The sequence below is a fragment of the Asterias rubens genome, chromosome 1, assembly GCF_902459465.1.
Source record: "Asterias rubens chromosome 1, eAstRub1.3, whole genome shotgun sequence".
Taxonomy (NCBI): domain Eukaryota; kingdom Metazoa; phylum Echinodermata; class Asteroidea; order Forcipulatida; family Asteriidae; genus Asterias; species Asterias rubens.
Genome location: NC_047062.1, coordinates 4,792,674 through 4,815,762, shown reverse-complemented (window position 1 = coordinate 4,815,762; position 23,089 = coordinate 4,792,674). Strand labels below are relative to the sequence as shown.

General features: G+C 37.6%; 1 protein-coding gene and 1 non-coding gene across 3 annotated transcripts in view; both read right to left on the bottom strand.

Moving 5' to 3' along the window:
• Positions 1-23,089, bottom strand: part of LOC117291240 (pecanex-like protein 1) — a 51,848-nt gene that overhangs the window by 5,360 nt on the left and 23,399 nt on the right. For both annotated transcript variants that reach the window (XM_033772859.1, XM_033772867.1), the window contains 21 exons: positions 22,715-22,868; positions 21,993-22,025; positions 21,218-21,395; positions 20,395-20,505; positions 19,250-19,341; positions 18,527-18,633; positions 14,750-14,852; positions 13,011-13,254; positions 12,019-12,154; positions 11,297-11,483; positions 10,255-10,363; positions 9,554-9,683; positions 8,028-8,302; positions 7,619-7,678; positions 6,535-6,728; positions 5,680-5,910; positions 4,506-4,609; positions 3,614-3,764; positions 3,052-3,203; positions 2,204-2,282; positions 1,408-1,682 (listed from right to left, as the gene is read on the bottom strand). In XM_033772859.1, the coding sequence (XP_033628750.1) occupies positions 1,408-1,682; positions 2,204-2,282; positions 3,052-3,203; positions 3,614-3,764; positions 4,506-4,609; positions 5,680-5,910; positions 6,535-6,728; positions 7,619-7,678; positions 8,028-8,302; positions 9,554-9,683; positions 10,255-10,363; positions 11,297-11,483; positions 12,019-12,154; positions 13,011-13,254; positions 14,750-14,852; positions 18,527-18,633; positions 19,250-19,341; positions 20,395-20,505; positions 21,218-21,395; positions 21,993-22,025; positions 22,715-22,868 (3,105 nt within the window). The remainder of the gene's footprint in view (positions 1-1,407; positions 1,683-2,203; positions 2,283-3,051; positions 3,204-3,613; positions 3,765-4,505; positions 4,610-5,679; positions 5,911-6,534; positions 6,729-7,618; positions 7,679-8,027; positions 8,303-9,553; positions 9,684-10,254; positions 10,364-11,296; positions 11,484-12,018; positions 12,155-13,010; positions 13,255-14,749; positions 14,853-18,526; positions 18,634-19,249; positions 19,342-20,394; positions 20,506-21,217; positions 21,396-21,992; positions 22,026-22,714; positions 22,869-23,089) is intronic.
• Positions 10,767-10,839, bottom strand: Trnas-uga. Its single transcript has one exon. It is a non-coding gene; the product is annotated as a tRNA-Ser (tRNA).

Below are 23,089 nucleotides of genomic sequence, written 5' to 3'. Positions count from 1 at the left end.
CATGAGGAATGATGTTACTGTGACACGTTAGCTCACACACAACCTTATTCCCCACGCACGTGTGCACTATTCCCCATCATGTAATAGAGATCAATGGGTACGATCTTGCAGAAATGCACTAGCGTAAAAAATGCACACTCAGCCGGCCAGCCAGCGGGGGAGGGCACGCAACAATCATTCCGTCGAGACACGTACATTGTTCGAGTGATTTCGCCGCTATTATTCAACACTGCGTTCTAAAATTAAAAGAGTTTTCTGTTACAATTGTTTTGATATTTTTCTTATTTTTTATTTCCACTTAATAGTTCATTAGTTGTTTGCATGTATTGTACGATTTAATAAAATTATATTGGACGGCTTGTTTAGCATGTTTTATTGAGTATTATCGTAGCGTCGTAATCACGGCTCGAAATCGTATTTGCTACGCCCAAATCGTGTATGTTGGTATCTCTGGAATACACATTCTGAGAAACATTTAACGCAGAAACGTTTCTCAGATTGAAATGTTTTTTAAATCCCTCTCTCCTAAACAACATTCCTTTAAAGGGAACTGTTTCTAAAAATGTGTATCGACAGCTGCAGTGTTTCTTAACAAAGTAAGTTTTGATGGTCAACAATTTTAGAATTGCAAGGGTAGTGGGTTCAAATCCCACCCGAGTAATATGCCACTGATTTTTTATCACAAGACTCTGGAAAGTATTGAGTATACAGTATTTACATGTGTACAAACATCGTTAAAAGGGTAAAACCAAAGCTTATTTCCTTTATCCCCGCTGCAAATTTAACCTATAATCTATTATGCAATTTTTTAGTAACTACCAAAGGTATACCTTCCCTTCAAAAGTATACCTTCCCTTTAAAGGCAGTGGACACTATCGGTAGTTACTCAATAATTATTAGCATAAAACCTTACTTGGTAAAGAGTACGAGGGAGAGGTTGAGAAACGGCTCCCTCTGAAGTGACGTAGTTTTCGAGAAAGAACAAATTTTCCATGAATTTGATTTCGAGACCTCAGATTTCAAATTTGAGGTCTCGAAATTAAGCATCTGAAGCACACACCTTTGTGTGACAAGGGTGTTTTTTCTTTCATTATTATCTTGCAGCTTCGACAACCAACTGAGCTCAAACTTTCACAGTTTTTATGTGTGAGACGACTGGTCTTTGACAATTACCAAAGGTGTCCATTGCCTTTAATCTTAGGGTTGTTATAATATGTCCATGAATAGTCTCTTATCTTATGTCACAGGTTTTCAATTACTAATTTTGTTGTGTCTGTTTTTTTTCTTTGTGTTGTGTTTTGTTTTTTGTTTTGTTTTTGGTTTTACTGCGCCTTGAACACCCAGCAGGGTGGATATGCGCGCATTACAAGTCTTATTATTATTATTATTATTATTATTATTACATACCTTCTCCAGCAGTTAAGGACTGTTACTCTGATGTTACTGAAGCTTAGCGATCCACCAATCACACTAGCTAGTTGCTCGCTACTGTCTGCATAGGAGGTCGTTAACGGTGAAACATAGATGGGATAACCAATGGGTTGATCACAGGATGAGTTGATCATATTGCGTAGGGCTTGCTTGGCATTCTGGATGCTGCCTCTCTCTGGGTTGCGATTACGAAGGAAGACCAGCTCCTGTTGCTGCCCTGCCCACAGGCCACGTACACACTCACGATTGACCTGTTTAAGTAAATTTCAGTTTGAAAGGTTAATGATTATGAAGTTCATACTAGAACCATTTTTTACTGTGAAACATTTCCCTCCAAAACAAAGTCATATTCTAAAAGACAGTATCTGAAAACCTTACAAAAAAACACCAATTCCCTCCAAAACAAAGTCATATTCTAAAAGACAGTATCTGAAAACCTTAAAAAAAAACACCAACAGCTGATCTTGGTTGTTACAACCAAAATTAAGGACGATGTGTTTACATGGTGAACATTAGGCATGGTTTTCACTATTGTCAAAATTTTTCACATGTCTGTGATTTCATGTATACGGTTGATTATACAAAAAATGAACACTGTCTGGGACTATTTTGTTTACCAATCCTGTATTATACCTTATTAATAAATTAAAGTTTCAAAGGAAAAGAGAATTCCCAATTTTTCTTTATTGACAGCAATACATTTGTACATATTTGGAAGAGGAAATGACAGTCTTTGGGGTATGTGTTTTCTTCAAGACAATATGTAGCTTACCTTGATGACTCTGAAGCTCAGGTATTTCTTATTCAGCATAATGATCTTGTAGTCATCTGTCCCTTCATCCAGAACGTGTCTAAAAAATATCAAATAATAGAGTAATAGTTATACTTAAAACTGTGTGATTCTGAAGTACGGTACATTAAAGTTGATTTGACAGTACGACAATTCTCCAAGTGGATTTCCTTCATGTAATTTTCACAGGGTTTGTCATTATTGTAAGTACAAAGACACGATGACATTATGAGTTTCTGTAATTTTTTCAGGAAATTATCACTTTATTCTACTCTTGTTCTTTGTTCATCATTTCTGTAAACTAAGATTAGTGACAGTTCGATTCTAAGATAAAAGATTATTCAATAAATTGCATCATTTGAAGGAATATTTTGAAAAATAAGGCCACCGTACCCAGACTCAGCATGTCAGCCTCTATTTTGAATGTATTTATTAGCCACTGTTTGTAAATAGTTTGCTCTGAAACTTCTTCTGGATTGGGATAAATATTCTCAACGCTCCAATTAGAGCCCAACGAGAAGAGAAGATAATGAACAAATTAAAGTTTTAGATGTGGGAGGAAAACCCAAGAGAATTTTTCCAGGGAAACCCACACAGCAAGTAGGGACTGAAAACCAAATCAACACATTGCCCCCGGTGGGACTCGAACCAGGGTCCCAGAGGTAGAAGGGGAGGCAAGAAACCACAGCACCAAGCTGACCGATTCATATAATTGTTTCCTTCATGAATTTTTAACAAGATGTTGTTGGTTGATTTGAATTTATTATTATTTTCTGTACGTGAAAAATTTGTTGACTTGCTGTTTCCCAATTGTTAAATTTGGACCCTACCTGAGTGCGAGTAGCGAGGGTGTGTTTGACAGCACAGCATTCCTCCATTGTGGGTCTCCTTCATGGGCGATTACAAGGTTCTGTTCATGGGTAGTGATGGCATCATATAACAGCTGATGTTCCTCGTACTCATCCGGTGATGTAAAGTGATCCTGGAAGATTAAAACCAAAATTTGAATTAAATTGTATAAAATGAAAAGCTTTTGGATGGCTTTTTTATATAATAACAACAACAGAAATTAGCTTTTCCATAGCGCTTTATCTAAAGGCTTCTCAAAGTGTTTATCTTTAGTTATTTGTGGACAGGTCTTTGAGGTTTTGAATTATGAGACCCATTTATGTAGAACCTTATAATCAGACATGCAACTTTCTAATTGCAAAAAAAAAAAAGGAAAAGGCCGATCACACTTAACTTTTGTACAATGTTTTTCATTTTTCTATGGCACTGTTTTTAAAAACAAAAGAGGAAATCAGCTGATCAGCTAAAAAGTTGCATGGCTGCCAAAAAAATGAATGGAGTTTATTGGCTTTGATCTTCTACATATTTTGAGCATCTTCTAACCTGGTGTAGTTTGAGAGACATTCTGACCCCTGGCGCAACACATCTTCTTAACATCTCCACATCAGTAAACACCCACTCATCTTTGACTGACGTGATACGGAAATCTCCCTTGAACAATGCGTGAAGACCATACAGAAAAGATTCCAGGATGCTGCAACATAGAAACAAAAAACTTACTTAATCTTAATGGAATATCTACTTCAATTCATGTAAACCTCCTAAAAGGGCATCTTTTAGAATTTAGATGTTATTCTTGCGCTTGGGAGTACCAACAATTTATATCAGTGTTGCCGCACATTGGTGTTTGGCACACACTTTGAAGACAGTCAAATATAAAGGGCCTTGTCACACAAGGCAACTTTTACAAGCAACTTGGAGGCAAACAACTGCAGTGTATGCTACCGGAGTACTTTGGTAGCACATGAGTAATTTTTCAAACAATGTTTTACAATCCTACAAAAGCATGTGAACATTCAAATGTGAGCACCGGTTCTTCTTGGAAATTGCTTGGAACTGGTTGCCCGGAAATTGCCTTGTGTGACAGGGGCCTTGCAGTCAAATTGTCTGTGCACAAAAATCATGCAATACCTGGCCACTTGCCAAAAGTCCCTGACTCAAAAGATCCACCAAAGCCACAATCCTACAATTACGACTCTGTGATCACTTGGTAATACTCAAACTAAAAGCAAAAAACGCCAATGCATACCTTGCCATTTTGTTGATCAAATCAGATATTTTACAGTGCACATTACTTGAAATGTGTGAAGAAATTAAAATTGAAATTATTATACCCCTGAAAATGCATAACTAACACTTAATGATTGAGAATGGGTATCGACACACGAAACTAAACAATTTGCAAATCTTTTGAGAGACGACAAATTGTACTGACCTTGTTGACAGATGATGTGAAGCGGTACCCAGTGCCCTTCTACCCAGCAAACACAAGGCAAAGCATAGGGTTACCAGCCAAGACTGCTTGGTACTGTCAAGCTCCTTGAGAGAAAAAATAAATATTTGATTTAATTGGAGCTGTGTTTGTGGCCACATCCTCAGGGATAATGATACTGTGGCTGAGTGTCTGCTGCATCAAACTCAAGTGCTAATGGCCCAGTCATCCGAGTGTGGGTTCCAGAAACAAAACATGAAGTTGGATTGCGATGGGTTAGGGGTGGTTTAGGTCAGAGCTGTGTACTGAGAGAGTTGCAAAAACATGCGATTAGAAGCCAGTTGTGGTCCATTTTTTGCGCCACATTTGGACTGAAAATGGCGTCCAGTAACAACACCTGGCCTAAGAAAACTGGTCCCTCCATGTCACAACTCTCTCAATACACAGCTCTGGTTAAGTTTGGGAGTATATTATATGGTGGTGTAACATAACAGTAATTAAGAATGTAATATATTTTTACTAGCACTACTCAGTACTTTCCAGAGTTCTGTAAAAAAAAAAAAAAAAAAAAAATAATAGTAGGTACTTCTAATGCGCCAAATCAATCTTTACAGATGTTCAAGGCGCAGCAGAGACAATGTAAACACAACAATACATGTACATATCCAGTGAATGCTAATCAAACAATAATAATAACACCATTTAAAACCCACAAGCAAATCACTCGGTAGGGATTCAAACCCACAACCTTTGCCATTGCAGATGTCTTACCACTAGACCAACCAAGCTAGCCCAGTGGAAAGAGGAAGTTCGAATCCTGAGTTAGCAGCGGATACCACAACGCTAAAAGATGTTAGTTTTGCATCGGGGGATAAAGAATATAATTCACATAACTGTGTAAGTGTAAGTGTAAAAACAAATTATATTATCTTTATTATATATTTTTTTAAAAATCTTCTGACATAATTCTTTGTTGGCAGGGGCCGTCCAGGGTAAGGCAACAGTTACAAAAACTTTCATTAAAGCGATGTGCCCTCCCAGACCCCTCCAAAAAATGGCATAAATGCATATAAACATAGGGAAAATAAAAAGCATGACTATAAAAAAATAAAGATGATAAAATGTTCTTTATCCTTGATGCAAAAACCAACAACGATAACTAACTATAACACCTTACCTCCTGCCGTCTTCCGACACAATGCTGGATCCACCCAAGGTAACAATTACAGAAGCTATCTCTAGAGATACCGCTCTGTCTCAGATCGTAGTCCTCGTCAATCTTCGGAGTGAAGGTTGGGTCGCAGTCGGTGTAGGCGTCGTCGTTACACGTCCTAAGTGCCTCCTGAAGAATCTCATCATTGACCCATTGCTCGAGCTTAGGGCAGCGAACCACGTAGTAGATGATGCTCTGTATTAATCAACATTCTTAATGTCATTCATCATCCATTTGTTGCTATTTTGGCTAGAGACATTTAGAAATATCTGCAAACAGTTACAGCTGGGCTCAGAATGAATAACAACAAATGTATCCTTCCCCCCATCCAATTAAAAAAGAACTAAAAAAATTAACGCAAACCAAAAAATATTGAATGAAATATATAGTATTTCTTGGTTGAGTGGTTAAGTACAATAAATTCAAGTTTTGGTGGCTAAGGCGTTGGGTTATGGTTCAGTCATGACATACGTGTCCTTGAGCAAGATGCTTTACTGTATTTGCTTCTCTTCATCCAAGGGTATAAATTGAGAGGTTTATTTTGTGTTTGTAAAAGCCTTTGGAGCACCAAGGCAGCCCAGGGGTGGGTTTCACCAAGAATTAAGACTACTCTTATCTCGCGAGAGGAGGACTAGTCTTCAGTTAGGACTAGTCCTAACTCTTTGTGAAATCAACCCCAGGGCCCCTATACTCTCAGGTAGTCTAGATTATAGAAATGTTATTGGCCCAAGTAAATGTAAAGCTTTATTGTAAAATGTGCTTTATAAGAAGTTACTCCTATTCAATTCAAAACGGTACTTGGCACATCGTTTCCCTTACCTTGACATAATAAGTAATTAGTATCTTGCGTAGATCAAAGACCTGTAGCATGGAGGCAGCACAGTTGTCTGATATGCTATAACCCTGTAGTATATACTTGCTAGCTATGACCTCCCACGCTAACCACCGTTGGCTGAATGCAGCATTAGCTGAGAGGAAATGGGGAAGGTGACCGGGATAGCAGCAGCAACAACCTAAAGGAAGAGTGCAAGACATGACATAGGGTGATCAAACATTTAATACATCCCTGTGGAGACATCTTTTGCTCTTTCCTTTCTCTGTGTACTTAAAGGCAGTGGACACTATTGGTAACTACTCAAACTAATTATTGGTATAAAACCTTTCTTGGTGACGAGTAAATGGGGAGAGGTTGATGGTATAAAACATTGCGAGAAACGGCTCCCTCTGAAGTAGAGAAGTTTTTGAGAAAGAAGTAATTGTCCACGAATTTGATTTAAAGACCTCAGATTTAGAACTTGAGGTCTCGAAATCAACCATCTAAACGCACACACCTTCGTGTGACAAGGGTGTTTTTCTGCCATTATTATCTCGCAAGTTGACCGTTTGAGCTCAAATTTTCACAGGTTTGTTATTTTATGCACATGTTGAGATACACCAACTGTAAAGGCTAGTCTTTGACAATAACCATTAGTGTCCACTGCCTTTAAGATCCTCACATAATTTTAATTGTGGAGCACCCTTTAGAATTCCACTGAGTAAATCTTTTGTTTTACATTTTTTTGTGGTCTCTTTAAGGTATATGAATATTAAAAACACTAGTACATGGTTGTGTGAAAACATTAGTTTTTATAAAAGCTGTCCGGCTGGCTACTTCAGTGTTGAAAGACACCCCTGCTTAATATGAAGAAACACCTTGCGGACTAGTGAACCTCCAATCTAACTGTTCCTACTTGCTAGTCACTAAATCAAGTTCAGCCAACCCTGAATCCATCCAACAATTGGAGATCGAATGCACTCGTTGATTTATCCAAAACAAACTTTATTGTAAAGAGGCACAGATTTACTTCATACAATATTAGAGCAATGCTGGGGGAAATAAGTAAGAACCATTCAGCATACATACCATCATCGTCATCAACTCCTTCAGTTATAGCTTCAACTTCTCTCTGCTGACAGTATGTTCCTAATCAAAAAACAAAAGTAGACAATTACCATTTTTATATCTCAATATTGGTACGAAATTTGCCCTTTAAAGACACATAACAATCCTTGTCTAACCAAAATCTACATCAGCTTTTGAGATTCATTTTGTCCATAAAAGCGAGCTGGTGAAGAAATAATATTAAATTTAGCAGAGCATCATTTTGAAAGTTCTGTATTTGCTTTCCACAATAGTTGGTTTTAGTGAGAATATAAATTAATTTCAAGCAAAACTAAAAAACTCAAATTAAAAAACGACAAGCAGGTCGAAGTCTGAATGTCAATCGTATCAATGCAACCAAAGACAAATATCTTCGTCTTCGTGGTCTAACCTCTGAACTCCAACCCCCTGAGCTGAAATGTAACCAGCCCACTTCCAATCTCGATGACATGGACCAGAGCATTGAGGTAGTCCGAGGCTAAGATGAAGCAGTCCCCGGCGTTAACCCTACCCCAGCGGCCTAGCGTCAGGTCACCACAGAGGGTCTCCTGGAGGGAACGGGTCAGGTGCTCGTAGAAGATGGAGTTGAGATTGTTATCATCGGAGCCTGGGTTCTTGTCTAGTTGGGTGGAAAGTCGTGTATTGGAATGGTCCACTCGTTTGGTGCTTGAATGATAAAGAAAACACCTCATATCAATGGATAATCTGCTCTGCAAATAGTTACCCTTAAAGGCATGGACACTATTGGTAATTGTCAAAGACCAGTCTTCTCACTTGGTGTATCTCAACATATGTATGCATGAAATAAAAAACCAGTGAAAATTTGAGCTCAATTGGTCGTCGAAGTTGCGAGATATGAATGAAATGAAAAACACCCTCGTCACACGAAGTTGTGTGCTTTCAGATGCTTGATTTCGGGATTTCAAATTCTAAATCTGAGGTCTCGAAATCAAATTTGTGGAAAATTACTTCATTCTTGTAAACTACGTTACTTCAGAGGGAGCCATTTCTCACAATGTTTTCTACTATCAACAGCTCTACATTACTCATCACCAAGTAGGGTTTTATGCGAATAATTATTTTGAGTAATAACCAAATAGTGTCCACTGCCTTTAAAAGAATGTGAATCGAAATCATCGAAAGCCTATAAAGTAGTTCACTTACTCCTTTCATGTACCATTTATTTTAATAATAAATTGATCATATGGACAGATTAAATTGTCTGCTTGTTTTTGCAACTGGAACCCCTGTCAGTTCACAATAACCCCCTCAAGAGTCCTCTTCCCACTCTGAAAACTGTGTGGCCGTACAATCTTTCTTTTCGTTTATAACTTTTTTTTTCCGAAGCGATTTTAACCAGTCACTAATAATTATAATGTGCATCTCGCTTAAAGGGTGTATGTAACTTTTGTAGGACAAAAAACACAATGTCCACAGATTAACACTAAACTTACACAGTTTGAAAATAATGATAGTAGAAAGCTTCCCTGAAAATATTACGTGCTGGGGTGCTGTAGTTTATGGGAAATGAGTAAAACAATGTCATGAAAATAGTCTCATGAGTCTCATGAGACAAAAATTATTTTAATCATTTACAAACATATTTTCATGACATTGTTTTACTCATTTTCATAAACTACAGCACCTCAGTAAGTAATATTTGAAGGGAAGCTTTCCACTATCATTATCTTCAAACCCTGTAAGTTTAATGTAAATCTATGGACATTTTGAAAAGGTACCCAAATCCTTTAAGGACACAAGTGTCAAGACCAGGACTCGAATTCACCCTCTGCTGATCAAACAAAAACACTAGGCTTGACTCCATTGCACTTTACTCAATTTATTAAGTATGAAACACCATAAACACAAATATAGTGATTAAGTTGATGATTCCTGTATAATTTCTGGGCTACTTACTTATAATCTCTCTCCCAGAATTTCATCGGTCTGAGATAAGAAGTGATAAATATTGCACTGCCCAGCATGGGGTTGAGAGGTGTGGAGAAAAACGCTGATATAATGGTCTGTAGGAGCAGCATAGCAGAGTCTGGGGGTTTCTAGAGGTTAAGGAGTAGTCACATCTGAATCTGACTCTGAATTATATAGCCGGCAAAGCATCCAAATGGAAACAACACACCAACTTCATTGGTTAGCAAAATTGTTTTGAGCTATACAATACTTGAGCCCTACTTAAGCACAAAAACAAACAAACTTCTACTCTCCAGATTAAGGTTGCCGTCCAAAATACCATGTAACATGTTCGAACTGGTTTCCTGCTCATTTTTGCTCTTACAAGAGAATTGTTAGGCAATATTTTCTTCTCTTGTAACACTCTTATGATAATTATAGACCCTTAAATACGGCCAAGTAAAAAAGCCGAGCATTTTCATTCAAACTGGCCATACAGTCACCACTACTTTATGTAGTTATAGGTAGTAAAAAAGATTAGTAAGTTGAATGAGAAATTCACAGAAAATTTGTCTTTTTGAAAAAAAAAAAAATAAAAAAAAATAAAAAGGTTGTGGGCTCAAAAAAGGATGAGGGAGGGGACGATCAACTGCTATTTATTTTATTTTTAGGCCTAAAAGGTTGTGTACTAAGCATAACTGCAAGGATACGAGGAACACTAAACGGTTGAGCGAATGCGTGGAATGCTGATCCCCAGGTGATCTGCCATGGAGCGATGTAAGTAAAGACAAACTTCATCTTCAGTATCCACTCATGGAGCTTTAAGAAAAAAGACAATAATAATAATAATAATAATAAAGGTATTTATATAGCGCGTTTGACACAGATCAAAGCTGAACAATAAATAAAACAAGAACACAGCAAGAAAAGAAAAATGAACAAAACAGCAAAGGATTAATGACGAGGCTGACTGAAGAAGTAGGTTTTGATTTTTTTTTTTTTAAATGGCTATAGAAGATGATTCCCTGATGATTTCAGGTAACTTGTTCCATTCCTTCGGCCCAGCCAGAGAAAAAGACTTGGAGCTGGCAGATCGAGAAGGCCTGTGCTCACAACATCATAAAGACACATTAATTTTTGTTTTATTAATGTACACCGTTGTGTGTCAGCACTGTATACTCAGTGCTTTCCTGAGCCCTGTGAAAAAAATATCACAGGCATATTACTCGGGTGGGATTCGAACCCACGACCTTTGCAATTCAAGAGCAGTGTCATACCAACTAGACTACCGAGATTGCCCGGTAGCTGGAGGCAGTTCGAATCCTATGTTTAAGCAGCGGGTACGGCCAACGACTTTGAGACACATATGAAAGAAATGGCGTTGCAGTAATTCTAAGAATATATACCTACATTTTTCAATCCTCTAATTTAAACAAATATAATTCTTGTTTTAAATTAACTTAGTAGAATGGCAGGACGTTTATCTGGAGGTCGCAGGTTCAAGTTTCCCCTTTGTCTATTTATCTCTGTCCAACACAAAATTATTCAAAAGTTATCAAGTCAGTTTCACTTGTGGTGTATTACTTGATAGTAATAATAACTTGTTAAAAAGTCACCCAAAAATAGGATAATTAAACATAAATTATAACTCACTATGGTATGCATATATTAAAGGATAACAAAAGAGCCCCTTTCAATCACAACGTGAACCAAATTTACTGAAACGACATCTAAGAACAGCGTTTTCATTACCTTGTGAACAAAAATAGACATTAAGAAGTAGTTGACGACAAAGAGTTCCAGCAAGATGGTGTCATCATGAAAGTCATACTTGAAGAAGAGTACGGTGAGGGTCAGGATAGGGTACTGGGTCGCTGTGTTAGAGAAGGCACTACGGAGAAGTTTAAGTCCACAGACTGTCACAATAAAGGCACCACCTCTGCATGGAGCAAAACACAAACAATTTGGTATTAACTTTTTGAGTTTTTAAAACCTAAAACTTTCCAAGGGTCTGGTTAGACAGCACTGCATCAGACACTGGACCTTTGCCAATTGTCAAAGACCAGTGTTCTGACTTGAAGATGTGGGCTCAATTTTGTCAGCAAAGTTGCAAAGAAATAATGACAAATAAACCCACCATTGCTGCCCCAATTTGTGTGCTTTCAATAGGAGACTTTCCAACACTAGGTGGCAGCAGACATACCGGGTAAATTTCCATTGTTTACGTAGTTCTGAACATGCGCATAATTCTGAGAACAATGGATTTACCCGGTAAGTCTGCTGCCCTCTATCGTCCCAGAAAGTCTCCAATTATCTGAGAAAGGCTTAAGACCAGAAGTCTTTCAGATTCAAATATTTTATTGAGAAATATTCTCAAAAATGTTGAGCGTTGTGAATATTTGTGAATTTGTGAACATTCAGTAAATTTATTTGCACTAAAACTAAGTTGTTCACGATATAACGGTACAACTTACATCGGTGAAAATTCATCTGCAAGTCTCTGGGCGGACGTCGTTAGACCACAGAGGAACACCAATGGGTACACAACGTTGCGCTCCACAAAGCACAGGAACACAAAGATCCTCTCAAACCACATGACTTTTGCTGCATCTGTTACAAATGGATAAATTTTAAATCTATATGATGACTTTTTAAAACCTAATGTCACTCCAAAATCAGGAGAGAGGTGAATGTTATTAACAGTAAATGGTGGCAGAAACCCAACTGTTTGATGAACTGACCAAATGTACAATTTATCTTCTTTTTTTTCACAAAAAGCCACATATTATGGTTAAGTGAAAAATTGTTGATTTCTGCAGAAGGGGTCTGCATCTCAATAATTGCAATTTTTGTGTTCATCTGTTTCAAAACAGTTTGAAAACCACTGATGTAGCAGTAACCACAATGTTATTTATATATCAATTAACAATGACTGTGTAAGTGATAAATAAAAAGCGCTTGAGTTTGTTGTATTTTTCTAATGAATTTTGTATTGATTTATATTGTAAAAATTGGGCGCAATTTAATCATCTGATTGTGATGTCTTTTTTTGTATTTTGGAAATAATCACAAGAAAACAAAATATTATCTAATAAAATATCTGTAAAGAGGTTCTCAATACTTATCTGGGTCCAATTTCATAGGCTGCTTAGTCACTGATTTTGTGTTTACTGTGAGATTTCCCATTTCATAGCGCTGCTGACCGTTAGCACATGAATAGGCATGCTAACCTTCTGGAGCTTACTGCACGAAAATAAATGATGTAACAATGCAAATCCATGGTAAACGTGCAATATGGCCGCCCAAATTTTCTGCTAACCTGTGAAATACGCTTGCACCTTAGCAATTTTTTCAAAAGTTTCACAAAAATTTGCTTACCATATCATTTGGTGTCTTTGTAACAAAAAGCGTACCCTCGACAGTTGCCGTGTACTTACATACAATAAACAGTCAAATCCAAACTTACCTCTTACTTCAAACTGCAAGTACTCATGATTTTTAAGCAGCGGGTGTGATATACACAACCAGGGTAGTTCCTTCCGCAGCTGTGGCAAGACATAATGCAGTAGGAATCCGAGCACCACAGCAATACCAAACAACACAAAGCTGAGCCCTGGCTGAAGCACGGTGAAGACGGTGCTAGCGTGGACACTGAATAAGATGATGATGTACAGGAGGCACACAATGAGGTCTGATTGAAGCCTCTCACACTGTAAGATGGTCAAAAAAGGTTTGGGTTAATAACCTGCAATTAGTACTGTATGTTTAAGGAAAAACTGCCTTGGATCGGTCGAGTTGGTCTTTGAAAAGCGTTTATAACCGTTTGTTATAAAATGCATATATAAATGGTTAGAAAGATTTTTAAAGGCAGTGGACACTATTGGTAATTACTCAAAATAATTATTGGCATAAAACCTTTCTTCGTGACGAGTAATGGGGAGAGGTTGATGGTATAAAACATTGTGAGAAACAGCTCCCTCTGAAGTGCCATAGATTTCCAGAAAGAAGTAATTTTCCACGAATTTGATTTCGAGACCTCAGATTTAGAACTTGAGGTCTCGAAATCAACCATCTAAACGCACACAACTTCGTGTGACAAGGGTTATTTTTCTTTCATTGTTATCTCGCAACTTCGATGACCGATTGAGCTCAAATGTTCACAGGTTTGTTATTTTATGCATATGTTGAGATACACCAACTGTGGAAGCTAGTCTTTGACAATTACCAATAGTGTCCACTGTCTTTAAAGGTAGAATACAATAATCCCCACAAACATGCCTTGAAATTGCACGGTTTCCCTTTAACCTTGTCGACTAACACGGTCGGCCGTTTATGGGAGTCAAATTTGGCTGTGTTAGTTCGCAAAATTAAAGGAAAACCACGCAATTTCTGAGCAAATTTGTGTTGATCATTGTATTCTACTTTTAAAACATCTTTCCAACCATAATTATTGCATTTTATAACAAACGGTTACAAACGCTTTATAAAGACCAACTCGTCCGATCCAAGGCAATGTGTCCCTTTAAAGTGCCTTGAGCGTCACTGAGTGAAGGATATGCGCGCTATATAAGAAGCCACTAATATTAGTAGTAGTACTACAACTTTTTTCAGGGGTTCTTAAAAGACAAACACGATGTAACTGAGATGCACTGTCTTTTGGCTGCATAAGGGAACTTTCACCAGGTTTTAGGAGTAAAGAAATCCGTACAAAATGTGACAAAATATGAAGACCAATTTTGTAGTTAAACAAATTTACTTAGAAGAGAAAAAAATTGAAACTTTGTTTAGTTGGCCTCAAAGAACAACTTTACATATCAAAACGTTACAGACCACAGCGGATGTTAAACTATCTGCACAGATTTGTTCAATAATAAAGTGTGATCTGGTGTAATTCAAAACCTCATGACATTTCTAAAACTATGCCGTTTCAAGAATCAATTCAGTTTCAATCTTCAGTTATGCTGAAGAGAGTGGAAGAAAAAGAAACAAAAGAAGAAACAAAAAACATGAAATTTTTGCCCTGCTGCCCAAACACCAACTAAACCCGACACTTACAAAGTATGCTATTCTAAATACAAACACAAAGAGGCATGCATGCAATTATCGGGGCAGCTTGCAACTGGGGAAACATGCCTAGAAACAGACAACCAGGGATACAAAAGGACAAACCGACAAACAAGAGAGGGGGGGGGGGACACCACTCACCACAGATTTCTGGAGCTTCCTTGGCAACGGATCTTTGATTTCATCATGGGATCCCTCAGGCTTTGCGTCCGGTTCCGTCACAACAAATTTCTTAATAATTGACCTTCACACCACACAAAAAAAACCAGAAAGGATATTTTAAATTGTCTGCAATGCATGGAACTCTTAAAAGCAGTGGACACAATATTGGTCATGTTGGTAATTACTCAAAATAATTATTAGCATAAAAACTTACTTGGTAACGAGTAATGGGGAGAGGTTGATAGTATAAAACATTGTAAGAAACGGCTCCCTCTGAAGTAAAGTAGTTTTCAAGAAAGAAATAATTTTCCACGAATTTGATTTTGAGACCTCAGATTTAGAATTTGAGGTCTCGAAACCAAGCATCTGAAAGCACACAGCTTCGAGTGAAATGGGTGTTTTTTTCTTTCATTATTATCTTGCAACTTCGACGACCGATTGAGCTAAAATTTTCACAGGGTTGGTTATTTTATGTATATGTTGAGATGCACTAACTGTGAAGGCTAGTCTTCGACAATTACCAACACTGCAGTGTCCAGTGTCTTTAAGGGGAGAAAATGCAAATTTAAACAAGCGGTAAATCAAGGTAACGTGAGATTACCGTTAAGTGACTGCCTAATTAGTTGTGCAGTCCTCCCAAACAACATGTCACAAAGCATTTGGGCCAAATGCAAAGAATCGTCATTAAGATGACACAGTGTAAAGGGAATATCACTTGCTGTCAAGGTAAAATAAATAAATAAATATGGACACTTGTAAAGCGCAAACATATCCACCTAACAAGTAGGCGCTCAAGGCGCTACAAAGAAAAACAATGAACAAAAACAAGATAGTTAAATTAAACTGTGTTGTTGTAGGCAATTACCATGAGGTGGGTTTTGAGGGTAGTTTTAAAGGAGTTGAGGGATGAAATAGAGCGAATGTTGTGAGGAAGGCTGTTCCAAAGACGAGGGGCAGCAATACGGAAAGATCTATCTTCCCAGGAGCGATAAGATCTCCGTTCAGTCAGAAGATGTTGACTTGCTGAACGAAGACCAGACCGACTGGGGTTATAAGGCCGGATGAGTTCAGATAAATATGACGGTAGACTTGTTTGTAAGTGTATTATTTACCTAAGTATAGTCTCACAGCTACATGTAGCACAGATATTTGGGGCTTGTCATGTAGACGAATATGGGTTTTACAAGCTGGGTTCCAATTTGTTGCTCACAACTGTCCACAAAACAATCTTAACTTTGCTTATATACACTTAATCATAAATGTGAATGAAATAGTTAAGAGTGAATCCATGCATGGATAAACTACCCGAGACAATGTCAACTTGTGTTTTTGAACCATTATGAGGAAAAACTGTTCAAGTGTTTAAGAAGAAAAAAAATTGAGAAAAGGATTCCACTTGTTATTAAAAGAATGTGAATCGGCAGTGATCCACTGAAAAAAATCATTTCCTAGCAGGCTTTAAATATTATAAAAAACAGTTCCACTCAATTAACAAAAATCAGTAATTTTAACTAAAAATAGAACTGGAAGTGACCCAAATTGATGATAAAACTACCCAAAAGCTCAGACCCTTGCATATTTTCCCCACGCCATGAGTAGTGGTTTATTAAACCTTAGATTCACAAAATTGTCTTGAACAGTCAATTCACAGGCACCAATCGACAGATATGAAAGCTGAAGGGGTGCTTTGTTCCTGGCAGACCATTGACAACCAGGAGGAAAAACTAGGTCAAACAGTGCTAGATAATTAAATTTCATAACCGTGTTTGCACATGGTCCACAAAAGAACAATAGCTCGCATGTATCCCACAACGCTGCAAGCCGTGACTGAACACTGGACATTCGATGCTGTTCAAACTCCTGCACTATTTGTTTATTACGCCCAGGGGAATAGCACACACACACACACACACACACACACACACAACAAAGGCAGTGAACAAAACAGCAGATTCCTCTATCAGTGGGACTAATTGTGGGTAATTTTATTAAAGACACTGGACACTATTGGTAATTGTTAAAGGCTAGCCTTCACAGTCGGCATATCTCAACATATGCATAAAATAACAAACCAGTGAAAATTTGAGCTCAATTGGTTGTCGAAGTTGCGAGATAATAATGAAAGAAAAAACACCCTTGTCACAGGAAGTTGTGTGCTTTCAGATGCTTGATTTCGAGACCTCAAATTCCAAATCTGAGGTCTCAAAATCAAATTCGTGGAAAATTACTTCTTTCTCGAAAACTACATTACTTCAGAGGAAACTGTTTCTCACAATGTTTTTTTTTACTATCAGCTTCGTCCCATTCCTCGTAGCCAAGTAAGGTCTTATGCTAGTAATTATTTTGAGTAATTACCAATAGTGTCCACTGCCTTTAAACCCCCTCTGGATTACCAGAGGGGGTGGTGGACTGGAAGGGAAGATTCTGAAGTACATTAAACTCAATTTGCTGAATGTGCTTCTCCCCAGGGTAAAGGTCTGCATTACACTTTCAGTTGTCAGTTTCTAATTTCCTGTTCCAAGTTCACGCGGACTATTTACCGCTCCGCTTCCCATTCTTATTAATATTGCATTGAATCATCACATCTATTGCTATACATCCTGGGACGAACTGAAATCAATGACAGTGGTGCACCTTCCCCAGTACAAAAACCCTTTTCTTCAAAACCAATCAAGAGACTTAATTGAAGAAAAATGAGACTACGAGGAGTCAGTCTTGAAATCTGTACAAAAATGTTACAAAAGAATATTTGTGCAAATATGCTTTTTCAAGTGATTTGAATCACCCTTCAAATTTACTTTTAAAAACGATACTACGGGCAAAATTCTTTAAAAGGATAATCTACACAAAAGAAGTTAAATTCAATTTAAAAATCACTATCTTATGATTTCACAGTGAACCAAACATGGGTCATCTTGACCTTTCCAATCTTTTCGTTTCACCAAACTAGGGCCAAATTTCATAGAAATGCTTAAGCAGAGAATTATGCTCACTAAATTTCTGCTAATTATACTTGTGTGGGGTACGTCAGCTGATAACCTTGTTAAATTGTTCTGGTACAAACTTTTCTTTAAAGCCATTAGACACTTTCGGTAAACAGTATTGTCCAAAGGCCCACACTTCGTGTATCACAACTGATATAAAAAATAACAAACCTGTGAAAATTTAGGTTCAATCGGTCATCGGAGTCGGGAGAAAATAACGGGGAAAACCCACCCTTGTTTCCGCACATTTCGCCGTGTCATGACATGTGTTTAAAATAAATCCGTAATTCTCGTCAACGAGAATTGATAATTGTTTTAATGTTTTCTCGAAAAGTAAAGCATTTCATGGAACAATATTTCAAGAGAAGTCTTTCACCATTACCTTCTGTAAACCTTGTAAGTTATTTGTAAATCTGTGAACTTTCTGTGCCGAAAGTGTATAATGGCTTTAATATTCTGATTTTTAAATTCCTAGGAATGAAAGTTTCCACTGTAATTTAAGACCTCATTACCATTCTATTATTCCCTAATTAGGGCCCAATTTCATAGTGCTGCTTAAGCAGAGAATTATGCTTACCAAATTTCTGCCAATTATACTTGTGACATGGTACGTTGGCTGGTAACCTTATTAAATAATCGTTGTGGTACAAACTTTCCTTTAACATTCTGCTTTTTAAATCCATAGGAATAAAAGTTTCCACCGTCATTCGAGATCTCATTACCATTGTCCTATTTCCTTATATGTAAAATGAATAAAAGAAAGTGCCCTTACCACAAGACGTTTGGGTCGGAGGCACTACGGCTGAGATGGTAGCTGACTGCCACTAGTAGGCCACAAAACACTGAGAATAACAGGTGCTTGGACGTTAAGGAGGGTTCCTGAAGAACCAAGAAAGCAGGATCATAATTTATTTTACTATTTATTGCAATCTTTGTTAAAATGTATATATGGACCCCCGTACTTCGGTGGTTCTATTTTATGAATTTAATCTGTGTAATTTTAACATTATTTTTACCTTGTAATGCCACACATAATTCAGCCCTGTGCTGCCGTTTTTTTGGTTTTTTTTAAATAAAACTGAATGAATGAATAAAATTCACTTTTTGTCTTAGTGACTTGTATCAGGTAGACTTCTACAGGCATAAGAAGCTTTTTCATCACATTTTTGTTAAGAATATTTCTGAATATCATGTTTAAACAGTTTCACGATATCGTCAACAAATGAACAAAACCACTTTATCAAACTTCTTGTGGATCTAAGTAAGAGCTCCGGCCTTCATTTGATGTATTGTTTGTGTCTTTTAAGGACTGTAGTCCTGACATAGAACGACAACAAATTTTGCATGTATCTCTTATGAGAATTTTCAGATGAAAGTTTAAGGATTTCTTTTTTTAAGATAACAAAGGTGGTTTCGTCAAATGGCTGACCCCTCCCCCTAAAAAAACAAAAAACCCAACCCAATTATCCGAGGATGATTTGACACGACTGATTACCTTTAAAGCACCAACTGCAAATCCAACAAGTAACAAGACTGCTGTAATGCTTCGGGCTAATGAATAAAGTGCTGCGCTAAGACCGGTGGTTGCTATGGAAACAAACACAAAGCAAAGGTACACAAATTGATTCCCTTTAATTGAAGGTGATTTATCATTGTATGTTGGACGTCCACAGCAATAAGTTCAACGCACTCTTTTCCTCAAATTAAACGGGAAATTCTTTGCAATAACCTGATGATATTTCTGAAACCAGAGTACTTAAGGAAAAATAATTGGACTCTTTTAATGACTAGTTAAAGGAAGAATTTCTATTAAAAGGAAAAACAAACTCAAAAAGAACACCTTTATGTCACCAACCATAATGAATCTCCTGGTACAGTAGAAAGAACTTGGCTTCAAGCACATAAACTGTTTAATAACTTAATAGTTAAAGGCAGTGGACACTATTGGCAATTACTCAAAATAATTATCAGCATAAAACCCCACTTGCTAACGAGTAATGGGGAGAGGTTGATAGTATAAAACATTGTGAGAAACGGCTCCCTCTGAAGTGACGTAGTTTTCGAGAAAGAAGTTATATTCCACGAATTTGATTTCAAGACCTCAAGTTTAGAATTTGAGGTCTCGAAATCAAAAATATGAAAGCACACAACTTCGTGTGACAAGGGTGTTTTTTTCTTAGATATCTCGCAACTCCGACGACCAATCAAGCTCAAATTTTCACAGGTTTGTTATTTTATGCATATTTTGAGATACACCAAGTGAGAAGACTGGTCTTTGACAATTACCAATAGTGTCCATTGTCTTTAAATCTTCGAAAATGAAAGTTTGGGATTAGTTTTATAAATTAACCATGTTTCTGATTGTCATGTTTCTGAAAACACTTATGAGCAAACTTGCAGGTACAATCATGTACAGACACTCTAATGGGAGAACTGTTGGCGCTGAGAAGAACCGGTGTGGTCTAGACGTTTTTAACAGTATACTCTGTTCATCTTCATGAGAAACCAGGTCGGACGAGACCACATCGGTTCTTCTCAGAGCCATCAATTCTCCGAAAAGAGTTTTCTAAATGGTTAGGGTACTGAAAGTTTACTGCTACAATTTTTCTTACGTAGGACTTGGTCTCCTAAATAACTTACCATTTCCACCAAATATATGTACATCTATAACCTCCAGGAGGTATGTAGCAAATGTATTGCACTGTGGTAAGAGTCCTATCAGGAAGATGAGTGGAAAGCATAATACAAACACTGCAAAGAAAACAAACCAAGAAAACACGTTACTGAATATTTTCCTCCCTTCTTTGTCTCCCTAAGACAGGGTGTGGTGTTTTCGCAACCGATTGATTAAGAGCACCGGACTTGAACGCTTGAGAACGCTTGTGTTTCTGATCAGCAGAGTTTGGGTTCAAGTCCCGGTCGTGGTACATGTGTCTTTGAGCAAGATACTTTATCAATGTACTTTCTCCTTCAAATGGGACATTGAGCCCTAGGTCCCATGTACTAGGACTGGGAGTGCAGGAAAAAAAGAACCCATAACACTTATCGTGGAAGACTAGGGGTCAACCCCGATGTTTGTGGTTCACATAGCAAGCGCCCTTGCAAGCTACAGTGGTTATGTTCACTGTGGAGGCATCCTTGGATTCAATACCAAAAATAAAGACCCAATTCCGAAGACAGTTTCATGGTTTACCAAAAAACAATGATACCAGGAAAAAGCATAAAAACTGACTTCAATTGAAAGTCTCAAAAACTTCGCATCCCTGCTAAAAATGTATTTCCCAACAAAATCCGCCAAAAAAATATTTCCCAACAAAATCCGCTAAAAACATATTTCCCAACAAAATACTCAAACTCTAAAACAGTGTAGCAGCAGCGTTCTGGGTTTTGCAAGGGGTCTAAGGACATCATATATATAGAAATTTTATAAATCTTTATGTCGGCATATGAATGATATACACACCTATAAGAATATCCCTGCCTAGCAGGAACAAGGCCTGCCCCCCTATTGATATCCCATATAGACTGGGGGCAGTCTGGTACAATATGGGCTGATTACTGCAATAATCTAGAAGTAGAATAAGACCAGAGCAGAAACAGAAATACATCGGTCGGCTGTACGGTATGATCTGGTTGTGACCCTACATGAAAAGAAAAAGGTTAACAAAATGGTTAGTTGATCAAATAATTTAGAAATGCAAAAGCCAAAATGCACAAGTGCCATCTTAAAAGTATACCGCAATGCATCTTGGGGAAGCCGAGTTTCCTTGATGGGAAGATCATTCAAACAAACTGAGTCCATTTAAAAAACACAAAACAAGCTGGATGCCATGCTGTTGTTTCCATGTAACTATGGCAGGTTTTATTGCTTGAAAATATAAAAATTAGCATGCCATGATGGCTGCTGGTGTTCTTCCGACTCCATTCAACCAGAATGGGCTATTGATCTTATAAGATTTGAAATTCAGTGAAATTGTGAATATATGGCAAATTTTAAACCAACTCCAAGTACTGACCCCTTGCACGATGCACAGCTTACACGCGCCTATCCAGATCGCCATTTTGGGAGTCAAAATGTACACAAGGAATTCACCTCCAAATTGATGGTGGACGCGCATTTTGTGTAGTAGCAGACCGAGTAAATTTCTCATCAAGCCTATTTCGGAAATCATAATTCAAAAGCTGCGATAACAAAAAAAGATCTCCGTTACTACGAGAAACTGAAAGCACTGACTTACATGCATAGGTGACGCTGCATCTGGTTGAACGCTCTAGAAAAGAAGAAGAAAAAAAAAACAATCTAACGTTTATTTCAGTAAGTGCTTTTAAAATGACTATTGTTCTGTTGACGATACAGTCAGTTTTTAAAGACACCATAATACAAACAGTGAATTTATAATGAGCTCAAGACCTAATGGACCATCTGAATGGTGAAACAATGACAAACTTTTGAGATGTCATATTGTCATATAAGATGTAAGGGATAATATCAATTTCATTTCATTTCATTTATTCTGGGCCCAATTTCATGGCTCTGCTTATCCTAAGCAAAGACTCGGGTCCTTACAAAAGCAGGGAATTCTGCACTTGCGTCAAGCATATTTCACAGGTTGGCAGGGAGTTTTGGCCTGTATGCGTGCATACTCCACATTACTAGTCTTCTTTGCTTACACAGCTACCGAAGAAATTCGGTTCTTGCACATAAGCAGAGAATGGTTATCCGCTTGCACATAAGCGGAGAATGGTGATCGTAAGTGCAGAATTCGCAGATTAGCAGAGACATGAAATTAGGCCAAGTTTGTGAAGCTAAGGACTCTCAGAAAAAGCGAACTTAATCACTGAACTAGCCATGAAATCAAATGTTTCTGAAAATTTGTGGTTGCCCATAATTATCAACAATGGGAGTCTACACTGTAGTACCGTTGTATCCCATCAAGATCTTCTGTTTGACAAGACTTACCTTAAGCAGCGAGTACTGACAGCTGGCAAGCACAAAGCAGAACCAGAAGACCCAGAAATCATAGAAGTATCCTTGACTGAGTACAGCAAAGCCAAGGAGTGATACTAGGATGGATAGAAGAACAGCTATCAAACTCTCCAGTGAAGTACGATTCCTGAGAACAAGGACAAAAAGGTAGCATCATGAAGTGGAAATAAACATTACAAAAAAATTAAATTACTTATGAAGCACTTTAGGTACACGTTTGGTAATTACTCAAAACAAATATTAACTTAAAAACTGACTTGGTAACAAGCATTGGAGAGCTGTTGGTAGTAAAAAACATTGTGGGAAACGACTCCCTCTGAAGTAACATAGTTTTTGAGAAAGAGGTAA